This window comes from Erpetoichthys calabaricus, chromosome 3 (assembly GCF_900747795.2).
Source record: "Erpetoichthys calabaricus chromosome 3, fErpCal1.3, whole genome shotgun sequence".
Taxonomy (NCBI): domain Eukaryota; kingdom Metazoa; phylum Chordata; class Cladistia; order Polypteriformes; family Polypteridae; genus Erpetoichthys; species Erpetoichthys calabaricus.
This window is the reverse complement of record NC_041396.2, coordinates 205,657,853-205,671,849: the sequence shown is the minus strand read 5'-3', so window position 1 is coordinate 205,671,849 and position 13,997 is coordinate 205,657,853. Positions and strand designations below refer to the sequence as shown.

At 41.2% G+C, this 13,997-nt stretch overlaps 1 protein-coding gene across 2 annotated transcripts in view; it reads right to left on the bottom strand.

Annotated features, from left to right (window-relative positions):
- Positions 1-1,383, bottom strand: part of tmem181 (transmembrane protein 181) — a 65,056-nt gene extending 63,673 nt beyond the window's left edge. For both annotated transcript variants that reach the window (XR_007934420.1, XM_028797712.2), the window contains exon 1: positions 961-1,383. Coding sequence is in view for 1 of the 2 variants with exons in the window: in XM_028797712.2 (XP_028653545.1) it covers positions 961-1,091 (131 nt within the window). In the remaining variant the exon portion in view is untranslated. The remainder of the gene's footprint in view (positions 1-960) is intronic.
- Positions 1,384-13,997: the final 12,614 nt, after the last annotated feature.

Here is a 13,997-nt window from a genome sequence, read left to right as displayed (position 1 = left end):
CAGCAAAGGTACTGAATACTTTAATAAAAAAGAGGTTTCAGTTTTTGATTTTGAATACATTTGCAAGCCTTTTTGAAAACGTGTTTTCACCCGGTTATTATGGGTTATTGAGTGTAGTTTGATGGGCAAAAATGGCAAACGTTTCCACTTTGAATTAAAAAACACAATACAGTTTGAAGAAAGGGATCTGAATACTGTATGGATCCACTGCAATTGACTTCATGTATCAAATAAATAATAATGTCCAATTAAATACCTATAATTTGAGGTTTAGAAATCAAGATTTATTGTAGATATCCAACGTGTGTTTTTCAGAACGTTAACTGGCAGTGATTCTATAGTGTCATTTTAAGATAATGCTCATTGTCCTCCCATATTCGAAATCTCGAAGACGTGTGCATTTGGTTAAATTATGAATTAGTCTTGTATGTCGTGTGTCCCCTGCGTTGAAAGACACTTTGTTCAAGGTTCTGCCTTATTTTTGATTGTGTAAAAATAGAGGCCCACCTCCACAACATAAATTGCGTTGATTGGGTTCGAAAAGCAATGGCTGGATAGATCAATACCATCATTGTATTAATGATTACGTTCGTTGTCCCAGTTTGAACCCGCATTTTCCATATTATTCAAAAATGAGGTGAGTCGTTTTAACCAATCGATTAACCCTGAAAAAAAAAAACGTCGCGCACATAAACCACACCATATTGGTGGGTGAGTAGCACATGGCTGATCGAATTCGTTACCCCATGTTGTATTAAGACACGACTTTTTTTTGAAGACATCACTTAACGACGTTAACCTCCAACACATTAAAACGTGCGACTTCTCTTCTGTGTGTCTTGCGGGGATAGAGGGCATCAACGACTGTTTATCATCATTTTTGCTGAGTTCCCCCTATACGATAAATTACCTCTGCGTGCGTTTTATTCACATCTGAAACACAAAGAAAGATAATCTTACCTGTAATAGCGATCATCTCTATAGGGCGTCAGATCCTCCTTTAATTCGTTATAGGCCTCGTGCACTTTTTTGCAGAAGTACTTGAATTCGCTATAGAAAGGGTTTTCAAAGCCGGGATACTCGGTATCCATCCTTACGGGTCCAGAAGAGATATTGTTGATTATTGGGTTTTCGTGCAGCTGCTGCTTTCGAATGCCTGGGATCTTCACAGCCTCCCTCGAATTTAAAAGGATGCCAGATGGTTAATGTCGTTAAGTTATATCCAGGCTGGCCTTCCTCTTGTTATATCTGTACTAGCTGGGAATCAGTAGCGGAAAGGTGTCAATAGACACCGGAGAGAAGCCACTGACAGTACCACCTGAGCAGTCTTTGGGCAGCGCATTATTCAGCACCGAGGACAGAGCCTGCGCGTGGAGGCTCAGCCCTCCTCCCACTCTGAGCCGCCAAGCTGCACACCCGCAGGCTATTTCAAACGTAAGCAAGGATCACGTGTCGCTGGGATTGAAAACGGCTGCCTTTTCATTATGTCTTTTAGTGCTTGCTAGTTGCATCTAGAATCTAGAAGAGTAACGGAGAAAGCACATTTGTAGGAATGAGGGTTGGGGCTAGGGCTAGCGTAATTGCTGGAAGGCTACTGGGTGCACTTTATATTTTGGCGATTAATCTGAATTCTTGCGCGGCTGCAGTCGGGTTATTTTTCCATTGCTAATAAAACATCACAACACTTTATACATCAGGAGTGCCAGACTAAACTACAGTTTCCTAGTCGTTGGCAATTGTTTGAGATTTTTATATCATGTGAACACCATTTACCATATGTAATTGTGCTATTAGCTGTGAGATTTCACTTGTGAATTGCTGCATTCAGCTTTGGGGCGTTGTTCCAAATGAGCTCTTACTTAAGGGCACAAACAACCATTTCTGCCTTTACAAACCTCCTGCAGTGCAAATTTGTGCTATCTAGCATCGTCGTTGCTGTGTTGAAGCATATGCTTTCAACGCACTTACAACAATTTCAAACCTGTGACGTCTAGACAAGGAAATGTTTATTTTTAATTTCTTTACCTTACGTAACAGTAGTGTCTGAAAGGTGCTTCTGAGATAGCTCTTAAATTATTGTCAGTTATTCTTTAATTTATTAATATATCAGTGTAGACAGCTCCTCTTGGAAAATCATGAATACATACAGAAGTGAAACTTCTGGGATATTGATCTGGTCAGTTAAGTAGCTGAGGGGGTTGTTAATCATTTTCAGCTGCTTTGGTGCACTAGAGGGGCAACAATGAGACAACCCACAAAACAGGAATGGCTTAACAGGTGGAGGCCACTGACATTTTTCCCTCCTCATCTTTTCTGACTGTTGTTTCACTGGTTTTGCATTTGGCTACGGTCAGTGTCACTACTGGTAGCATGAGGTGATATGTGGACCCTACAGGGGTTGCACAGGTAGTCCAACCTTTCCAGGATGGCACATCAATACGTGCCATTGCCAGAAGGTTTGCTGTGTCTCCAGCACAATCTCAAGGGCATGGAGGAGATTCCAGGAGACAGGCAGTTACTCTAGGAGAGCTGGACAGGGCCATAGAAGGTCCTTAACCCTTCAGCAGGACTGGCATCTGCTCCTTTGGGCAAGGAGGAACAGGATGAGCACTGCCAGAGGCCTACAAAATGACCTCCAGCAGGCCACTGGTGTGCATGTATCTGACCAAACAATCAGAAACAGACTTCATGAGGGTGGCCTGAGAGCCCAATGTCCTTTAGTGGGCCCTGTGCTCACCCCCCGGCACCATGGAGCTCAAATGGCATTTGCCATTGAATACCAGAATTGGCAGGTCCACCACTGGCCCCCTGTGCTTTTCACAGATGAGAGTAGGTTCACCCTGAACACATGTGACAGACATGAAAGGGTCTGGAGAAACCGTGGAGAATGTTATGCTGCCTGTAACATTGTTCAGCATGACCGGTTTGGTGGTGAGTCAGTGATGGTCTGGGGAGGCATATCCATGGAGGGACACACAGACCTCTACAGGCTAGACAATAGCACCCTGACTGCCATTAAGCAGTGGGATGAAATTCTTGGACCCATTGTCAGACCCTATGTTGGTGCAGTGAGTCCTGGATTCCTCCTGATGCACGACAATGCCCGGCCTCATGTGGTGAGAGTATTCAGGCAGTTCCTGGAGGATGAAGGAATTGATACCATTGACTGGCCCCCACACTCACCTGACCTAAATCCAATAGAAGACCTCTGGGACATTATGGTTCAGTCCATCGGATGCCACCAGGTTGCACCTCAGACTGTCCAGGAGCTCAGTGATGCCCTGGTCCAAATCTGGGAGGAGATCCCCCAGGATACCATCCATCGTCTCATTAGTACATTGTCAGGCATGCATACAAGCACGTGGGGGCCATACAAACTACTGAGTATGGTTTTGAGTTGCTGCAATGAAATTTTGGAAAATGGACTAGCCTGCCACATCATTTTTTCACTTTGATTTTTTAAATTTAGCCCTCTGTAGGTTGATAATTTTCATTTCCGTCAAACAATGTGGCATCCTTTTGTTCCTAAGACATTACACAGTCCATATCAGTATAGATATCCAGCAGGACTTTTTTTCCCGTTGAGATTTGATGTGTTTTCAAAGTGTTCCTTAAATTTTTTTGAGCAGTTTATATATACATACATATATACTGTATATATATATATATATATATATATATATAATATATATATATATATGTGTGTGTGTGTATGTATATATATATACTGTATATATATGTATGTATGTATATGTATATATATACTATATATTTGTATGTATGTATGTATGCTGTCACACACACGTGTTTAGGAAACAACTAAAGGGCTTGAGTACATGTAATTCCACGCCGGACCAAGGCGAAGTGCACCATTTCTCTCTCTCTCTCGATCTCTTACAGACCATTCTAAGGAAATCCCGCCCCGGCTCTGGGGCAGCCAACGATGTCACTTCAAATTCCGGTCCTGATGACATCAGTTCCTTTACTGCCCTTTAATGCTGCCATCTTGTTTATACTAAATCAGTTCTGTTTTGAATTCAGTCGTGTGAACATGTCTGTTCTCTTGAATCAATTTTGCAGCCGGGAAAAATTATACGGGTGGCTGCCCCAAACCTTCTCAATGTCTTATGGTCATTCTTGTTACAATGTATATATGTATGTATGTATGTATGTATGTAAGTATGGACAGTATGTATGTACAATCCCTTTTAACCAGCCACCTCAGGACTGGACCCATGGCTGGTTGCCATTTTGGCCGGTTAATCCGACGCATACCTATTTTCATGTAGAAAAATATTTCTAAGATATGTACTGTACCTCTTTGACATTCCTGAAGAAACCATATCTACAAGGCTTCATGCACAATTTCGCACTCAGGTTTTTTTTCTCGTACAACAACTGGACAGTGTGGTGTAGCAGGTCCACAGCTCAAGTCAAAAAGGTCACTTTTTAAATAAATAATCACTGCACTCGTGGCTTAACGAGTATGTGTGGGCCGATCGGGTTCCTAGGGAATTCGTAATGTGGGAGATCCTAGCTTAAGTGCACAGGTGAGGAGTCGTCCGCATCCGTACTTGTTCTCGGGAACTGCTAATTGCCATATCTGATCCACGTCCCCATGATAAATAGAAGCGTGAGGCGGCTAGGGGGAGAACAGGAAAGAACGGGAGGTTAATGGAGATGGAAGCAGATAGAGGAAAGCCAGTGCAGGAGAGCGAGAGCAGATTCAATGGAGCAAAGGCAGGCAGCTGGGAGGTGAACCCCTGCTGATGAGTGATTGGCTGACACTCAGTGAAGCTGAAGAAAGTGGTCGCTTCAGCTGAGCGATCATGGAGCTGGAGTGAGTAGTATTGAAGGCGACTGGCCGTCGAAAGGCAGTGGCAGTCGTGGAGGCTTTGGGCTGGTTTAGCCCCAGCGTGAGCACCCTGGCCGCTGGGGAAAGAACCCAAGTCTCGGTCCGGATGGAGCCCGACGTAGCCAGGGATCGGAGGGCTACCAGACCAGTGTGGAAAGGCAGCTGCAGCTGCACCTGCAGGTAGGGCGTCTCCCCTGTTGCGAACTCCAATGGAAGAAGCAGGGGAACCACCAGGTAGAAAGAAGAAGGCACCGTGGAAAATTCATAAAGGAATATGTAAACGGAAATCACTGAGCATAGGAGCCTCTCACCTTCCAGGAAAGAAGGAAGTGCATACATATAAATATAAAGAAGAACTCAGGATCAAAACCTTTTTTTTTATTTTATTTTATTTTAACAGGCTGGTTAATCCATCGGCCAGTTAATGCAAGGTCAGTTAAGAGGGATTGTACTGTATATACTAGGGGACTTTGCCCCCTGCTTGCTTCGCTCGCCAACCCCCCTGCCTGCGCTACGTGCCAGCAACTTCACGTCTCTGTCGCTCGCGTATGTGGATTTCACTTTCACCAAACAACAAAACTTTTAATTCTCGCGGATAGTCCTCTTCATTGGGAAAAAACACTACTTTTCCCAGATGGCAACACGAATTAGACGATCTACAAGCCTCCGACTTAAAGTTTAAAGCCAAATAATATCTACATACTTCTGTCATATAACCTATGTCCATATATTCAATCTCTTTTTGCTTTTACCTTCTCGTCAATATCGCATTGAATTTTGATTCCGTGTTTGGAATTACATTGTGACAACGCAACGTATAACTGCCCTTGAGTGAATATAATTTCTTTCTCTCTACATGAACTGTGTCTGACAATAGCATTCCACAAATGAGAAATGATTGAATCGTGTGCATGGTTGTAAATGTTTTAGATGTGGGCAGGACTTTTCCAAATGTCATTGCATAAAGTCTTGTCTCGCGGGACTTGAAATTTTCTCTCATGGGATATCACTTTCACCAAACAACAAATCTTTTAATTCTCACAGATACGCCTCTTTGTTGGGAAGATACACTACTTTTCCCTGATGGCAATACGAATTAGTCGATCTACAAGTCTCTGACTTAAAGTTTAAAATCCGAACAATATTTTCGATCTCTTTTTGCTGTTCCGTTATTTTACCAAGTAATAATTTCCATTTGTTTGTGCTAATGCAATCTTTATTATCATTCTTTTGAGACTTTCGTATTTTCAACTTCCATTATCTCTAACCTGCTCTGCATGTGTATTGCGCCAACGTTTTTTAAATCTTTACAATGTTCTACTTTGTCATCTACTCTTTGTCTTTTATTTCCGGCCCCAGGTGTGGTTAAATCTCTTGGCACAAAGTCTCATCTCATGGGACATGAAAGTGTCTCTCTGAGAAAGTCACATCTCGTCTCTCTTCCCAAGATTTTTTTTATTATAATAGATATATATGTATAGTGGTTGTGAGGATAAGACAATTCCTTTTTGTTCTGCTGGAATCCAGGTACTTCCAGGCAGGTGACGCAAGTGCATTAAGAAGGGTGGAGACTACATTGAGAAATGGCATTATCAGTTTTGTTAAGGTTTGTTCCATTTTCTAATAAATGCCATTTTCTAACTTTATCATGACTCCCTCTCGTACTTGGGGTTTATCCTGTTGGGAGGCAAACCTCCAGTCCAGTCTGAGGCCCAGAGTGCTCTGGAGCAGGTTTTCATAAAGGACATCTCTGTACTTTGCTCATTTCAGCTTTCCCTCAAACCTGTCTCGTCTCCCAGTCTCTGCTGCAAAAAAAAAAAAAAAAAAAAAAATCAACCCCACAGCATTGTGCTGCCACCACCATACTTCACTGTTTAAATGATATTGCACTGGTGATTATCAGTGACTTATTTCCTCCAGACATGATGCAAATATTTGGCTATCACTGGTTACAAGCAGGCTGTAAAACATGCAGAGAAATGGGACAAGAACAGATCTAATTAACTGAACCAGTTCATCCACAGGTTTGCCTCATTCTTGTTACTACAGCACTCCCCCAACACGGCTAGCCTCTGTGTGCAAGAAGAGGTGGTTCCAGAATCCCAGCTGCCATCTGCACCCTGCACTACCTTACCCTACAATGCCATCACACCTGTGGTCTCTGGCCCATCTCCACTTCCTGGACTGTAAGACTCATCTGATCAGTTCAGCAAAGATCTGGGAAAACTTTGAATAAACAAGGCATCAGGGCCAGAAGGAATCAGCCCCAGGATAATGAGAACATGTGCCAAGCAGCTCCCTCAGCATCTGTTCGCTCTGCCCCTGAATTTGCACAAGGTTCTCCAGCTGTGGAAAACATCCTTTGTGTTCAGAGTGTCAAATAAAGGCCATTCCAGTTATCTCAAGGACTTCAGACCAGTTGCTCTTATTTCACACATCATGCAAACCTTTGAGAGGCTGGTCCTAAAATAGCCATGACCCCTGGATTCTGAACATCTGGATCCTCTGCAGTTTGCCTATCAGACACATACAGGTGTGGAGACCCTCTGATCTACATGCTACACAAAACCTACTCCCACTTGGACAAAGCCAGCATCACAGTCAGTGATTTTTTAAAGTGCCTTTAACACCATTCTGCCTTATCAACTTGGGGAAAAGCTGAAGGCTTTGCATTGTGATGCCCCCACAGTCTCCTGGATCATGGACTACCCGGCCAAAAGACAGCAGTTTGTGAGGCCGAGGGACTGTGTGTCAGAAGTGGTGATGTGTAATACTTAAACACCCCAGGGAACTGTCTTGCTCCCTTTCTGCTTACCCTCTACACAACAGATTTTCAGCACAATACCAGCACTTTCCATCTACAGAAGCTTACAGACGACTCCTCCATTATAGGTTGCATTAATAATGAGGATAATTCTGAGTACAGAAAGGTTGTGGAGGACTTTGTCTTGTGGTGTAGGAACAACAACCTGCAACTCAACATCAGCAAGACAAAAGAGCTTGTGGTGGACTTAATAACATCCACTTAATAGTATCATCTCCAGACAGAAGAGCAGCTTCAGCGACAGACTTCTGTCACTGTCCTGCTCCACTGACAGATTGAGGAGATCATTTCTCCCCCAAACTATGCGACTCTTTAATTCCACCCAGAGGGGTAAACGTTAACATTCAACATTATACATAGTTATTGTCTGTTTTTCTGTTTTTCACCTGCATTGTTATCATTCTTTAATTTAATATTATTTATTGTATCAGTATGCTGCTGCTGAAGAATGTGAATTTCCCATTGGGATTAATAAAGTATCTATCTATCTATCTATCTATCTATCTATCTATCTATCTTCCAGCATGCCAAAGAGCCTCTGAGACCAGTCATCACTCAGGAGGAGGACATGGAAGTGGTTCAGAGCTACAAGTACCTGGGGATTCACATAAACAACAAACTGGACTGATCTGTCAACACAATGGCGCTGTACAAGAAGAGCCAGAGCAGACTGTACTTCTTAAGGAGACTCAGGTCTTTTGAAGTGTGCAGCAAGTTGCTGGAAATGTTCTACCTGTCCATAGTAGCCAGTGTGGGTTTTCTACGCTGCAGTCCCCTGAGGAAACAACTGGAACTCAAAAGAAGCGCAATGTCTGAACACACTTGCTAGGAAGGCCTGCTCAATCACAGGGCTAACTCTGGTCACCCCAGAACCTGTTATGGAAAAAAGCATGGTGGCAAAATTGGAAACCATCATGAAAAATCCCCTCCATTCCCTCCAGAACTCTCCTGGAGCACTTTTAGACACAAGCTCATCCCACCACAGTGTGCTAAGAATCGCCAGTGAGAGTCTTTTCTGCCCACTGCTATCAGGCAATTCAGTGCTCTCTCCCAATGTACTCAAATTAATTTTGAAATATATACACAATATTCATTTATTAATTTTATTTATTAATTTATTGTTTGATTGATTGGTTGTATTATTTGTCCTGCAAGTGTGTGTCTTTCATTTTTATGTTTCTACTGCTGTATGCATCTGAATTTCCCCTTGAGATTAATAAAGTTTATTTTATCTAATCTTGTCTGGTTTCATCAGACCACAGAATTTTGTTTCTCACAGTCCGAGTCCTATAGCACCTTTTTGTGAAACTCCTAGTCAGCATCTGTGTGTCTTTTACCGAGCAGAGACCTCTGTCTGGTTACTCTGTCATAAAGCCCAGACAGATGGAGTGTTGCAGTAATGGTTGCCCTTCTGCATTTTCATCCCCATCTACACACATATTCTCTAGAGCTCAGACAGAGTGACAAGCAGGTTCTTGATTGTCTCTTTTACCAAAGCCACTCTCCCACAATTGCTCAATTTGGCTGGATGGCTAGCTCTAGGAGGAGTCATGGTTGTTCCCAACTTCTTCTAATTGAAGAAATATGAAAGCAACTGGGCTTTTGAGAACTTTCAATGCTGCAGGAAAGTTTATTGTAACCTACCCCAGATTTGTACCTCGATTCAATCCTGTCTCTAAGCTCTGTTGAAGGTTCCTTTGACCTTACAGCTTGGTTTTTGCTCTAACACACAATGTGAACTGTGTGACCTTAAACAGACATGTGTGTACTTTTCCTAATCATGTGTAATCAATTGAATTGACCACAGGTGGACTCCAAACAAGGTGTGGAAACATCTCAACTGTGATCAATGGAATGGGTTGCACCCGAGACAAATTTCAAGTGTCATATCAAATGATATGAATACTTCGGTCAATGTGATACTTCAGTTTTTTATTTTTTGTAAATTTTCCAAATTTGTAATATCCTGTTTTTGTTTTGGCATTCTTCGGTATTGAATGCTGCTTGATGAGGGAAAAAATTAATGGAAACATTTCGGCATAAGGCTGCAATGTAACAAAACGTGAAAAAAGTCGAGGGGCCTGAGCGATTTCTGAATCCACTGTATGTCTAACAGCCAAAAACCCCACTCACTAATTATGAGCACTGCTAAAGACAAAACTGAGAGAGAATTAATTAATTGATTAACATCAATTGATTCTTTACACCTTTACTTGTCCACAATAGGCAGACTTGAGAAATATAGATCTGGGTGGATACGGGGCAAAGAAATTATTATTTAGAAAACGTGTATTCTCGTATACATTGGTGAAACAATATAAAATAGAAGTACACAAAAAGAGAAAGCAATGCAAGTGCTAGTGGAGAGGTCACTGTCAGAAACATTACTAAGGCAATTCAAAAGGCTAATAGCCGGCTTGCATAAAGCTTGGTCGGGATGGAGGAGAAGTTAAGAGAGGGTGTGCTTAAGCCATATAATGTACTTGAGAGGCCACATCTGCAATACCATAAGTGGTCTCAGTCTTCATACAAAAGAAAAAATATAGCAGTGCTAGAGCAAATCCAGAGAAGACCTACTAGATCCCAGAATGGAAAATAGAGATAAAAAGGTGGCACGGCCTTCTTTCAAATTTTTGTTAAATGCACACTGGTTAAATGGTATCTCTGAACTGTCTTGGTGTGAGTATACAGTACGTGTATTTAAGGGTGCCCTGTGATTGACTGGTCCTATTTTGCCCAAATTAGACCATACTTCTGTGACATTTGTCTAGAAAAATGCAGGTTTAAAAAATGGACTGAGGAATAGGAAGCCTCAAGTCAAAGATTTAAAAATCTTTAAGTGAATGAACATCCATTTTTAAATCTGCCTAACCCAAATAGAGGGTCAGTAAAGCCTACTTTGGTGGTTTTGAATATAAAGCAGTGTGCCAATTTATCTCAGGATACGCCAGAATACCCACATTCACTCATTAAAGTGATTTGTTTGTTGCACTTTTTTATTGAATATTTTAGGTTAACTTGCACATTTGTCAGCTCAGCGTTTAGTGGGTAGGAAGAGCAGGGTATGTTAGCCCCACAAATGGACCACATTGAGTTTTCAGAATTGCCCCGTTGAAAGGCGGTGTGTCAAAGGCACAGCAGATACACAAATAACCACAACAAAAAGCAATCAAGACACAAATAATTTTATGCTTGTAAGTTAAAGAAACATTACAGGGTACAATCCGCTGCTAGAAGAACTCCACCTAATGAAGGCAGGGTGAATGTTCTATGCTGGTCAGGACTCTCTCTAACTTTGTTAGCTGAGGTGCTCTTAATGCATGGGTAGCTGTCTTTTCCAGGTGCTGTCAGTACATACAAGAAGGTTACAGAAATTCAAAAGTCTTGGGGCTGAACAGGTCAGCAGTGGTGGTGGTCCAATGTGTCTGGGGTCCAGTGGTCATTAGCTTTTCAAATGCCAGGGTGTGTTAACACTTTTTGCAACGCTAAAAAATATGGTACAAACCAATCAGTGTCTTAACTAGGAGCTTCCCCTGCCCCTTTTCAACATTTTCTATAAACAAGGATACATTCTCTGCATTTTTTCTGGCAAAGCCCACACACTGTACTTACATATATTAGAACAATAATGAAAAAACAAGAAATACATAATAAAAAAAAATAAAGGCAAGTAATGTATCACTGTGCTAATAAGTAGAGATATATACAGTACTAGCCGTCCCCTGTGGCTCCATCCATATATTAGTGAAAAAGGACAGCAAGAAGGGCCCTGCCCAGCTCCCCACTCCTGACGTCACACTTCACCCTGCACTTGGCCTGCAGCCTCCGTCTCAGATTAGCGCGAATATGTTTCTCTTGTAAGCAAACTATGATTCTTAGAGCAATGAGAGAAGTCACAAAATCAACCGGAAAAGCCAGATCTAAATCCGTTAAGTACATCTCTCGCTTGCTAGCTAAGCGGTGATATGGTACGCACACTTACATAAGAAAGATATATAATTAAGAGAAATAGAGCCACCTGAGCAGGTGGCTTCTTATAACCCTTGTTCAGATAAAAGAGGCTACATGGATTGTTAGTGCAGGCTTTTTTAAATGATCGACATGCAGCGCGACATGCAGATCATGCAGATCGGTAGCAGCAGCAAGACAGCAGATGATCCAACTGCATCTCCTTAGCGTGCATTCAGCCTCCCCCTTCATAATGTGAGCGGCAGAGACGCGAAGTGGCAAAAGGACAGCTGCTGTACTGGCTTTTAAATGATCGACACGCAGCGCAACATGCTGATCATGCAGCACGCCACTAGCAGCTCCGGGTTGGAACTCATTCACTACAGCTTTATTACTAGCAAATATCAAGAAATAAAAAATGAATGAAATGAAAATAACAATCTCTTTAAATTGTATATCCGGTTAACCAAACCCGAGGGTTGGCAAGCGAAGCGAGCAGGAGGCAGAGCCCCCTAGTATGTAATATTAATAAGATAGAAAGAAACAATTACTTGAAAGTCTGACTTTAAGAGAATATTTAATTTTTTAAACATTTCCATGCAATGATATAAATCAGCCTTTCCACCTTAAGAGCAATTACTTGTTTCTGGAGCAAGATGTTGAACACAGGGAATATTTGGTTTATTTACAAATATTCAGTACTCAAGAAATGTGGGGTCTTTTTCTCTCCCTCTCTGTACACTTGCCCACTCATCAACTTTATTCACTTACAAAAAAATGCCAAAAGGTCTTAGAAACCCATTAGTCTGTCTCTGTCCTTCTCTCTCATGACCCTGTCAGATATTGCTACTACCAAGATACCCAAATGCAATTTCTCTATGGACTATATGCCACTCAGTGAGAGTTCTGGCATCCGCTGTTCTATTAGTGGTGCTCTTTGTTATACACTGGGTGTCTTTCTTGACAGAATTGGCACTGTCTGCTTGTTTTTGTTTTCTGGTCCCATGTATGCATCTCAGCCTTCTTTTCCACTATTTCCCCAAACATTTTTTTTCTCTGATGTACGAGTCTCCTCAGTGTCTCATGTTAACACTAGCAAACACTTCTCACTTTTGGGCTGCTATCAGCCAAAACTCTCTATCCAACCCATTGGAAATCTCATTAGCAGGATAACTGTGGCAATTCTCTATTTATAATACAAATCATCCTCCAAATTCATTAACCACTGCTGACTGTCTCATCATTTCTACTACTATGCTTTATACCTTTGTTTAGTTTACCTTTTTCTTGACTTGCAAGTCCCCAGTACTAAAGTTTCAGTGGGACTGCGGAGATGGGTGGGTATTTTGAGAAGAAAGCTTTGTCTTGGGTACTCTGAAGTGTTTAATGAAAAATTCAATGAATATTTGATTACAAAAAAAAAAAAAGAATCCAAGGACCAATACAAAGGTGATGCAAAAGGCAGAGACCAGCATGCTTACATAGCTATGTTGGGGGGACTACTGTGATGCACAAGGGTATATTAGGAACTGTCAGGAACTCTTCAAGAAGAGTCTACAGTTTAGAGGTCTTGTGGTAGCACAGCTCTTGCTTCTTTATAAAAACGTCAGGTTGTTAAGTAATTTGTAATGATCTCTTTTATATAGCACATTTTTCTGGAAGCACTACCATTAGGCAATCAAGACAAACACCATAAATACCACCAGTCCATAGGCAACTCATTTATTACCAAACCTCATGAAGAATAATTCATAATAACACAACATGTTAAGAGTGTTACAAAAATGATGAAAAAGGTAGACACATTTATGTTCTGTAAAGGGCATAATAAAAATACAGAAATGCTGCATTCATTTTTAAAAGTACTATATCAGAATCTGCTGGTGTTTTTGATTTGTTTCATATTTGGCCAGATAGAGTGTTATTATATGTAGTCAAAAAGACTGCTGAATTTTGGAGGTGTTGAACTGGGATGACAATAATTAAAATGCAGTATAAAATTATAAAATTTAAAGAAAGATGTGTCAAGGAAATGAAGGTAAAAATTAATTCTGAGATATGGTATTTATCAAACAAAGAAATCTTAAATTCTCGGCTGACAAAATCTATGATAGCAGCAGATTTAAATATGCCACCAAGTTCTATTTATCAGAAAGACTGCAGGATCCTATTTTCAGATTTGAACTTCAAACATATATTTAACAAAAATAAATAAATACCTCATTACTGTTATGAATACATTTAAAGGTTTTTCAGCAATCCTTTAGTATGAATTTTAATGTTACTGTCAGTCAAGGTCCAAAAGTGAAGCACAGGCTCACATAAAACAGCTTGGATATCAAAGCTTATCCAACAAGAGCCAAAAAACTC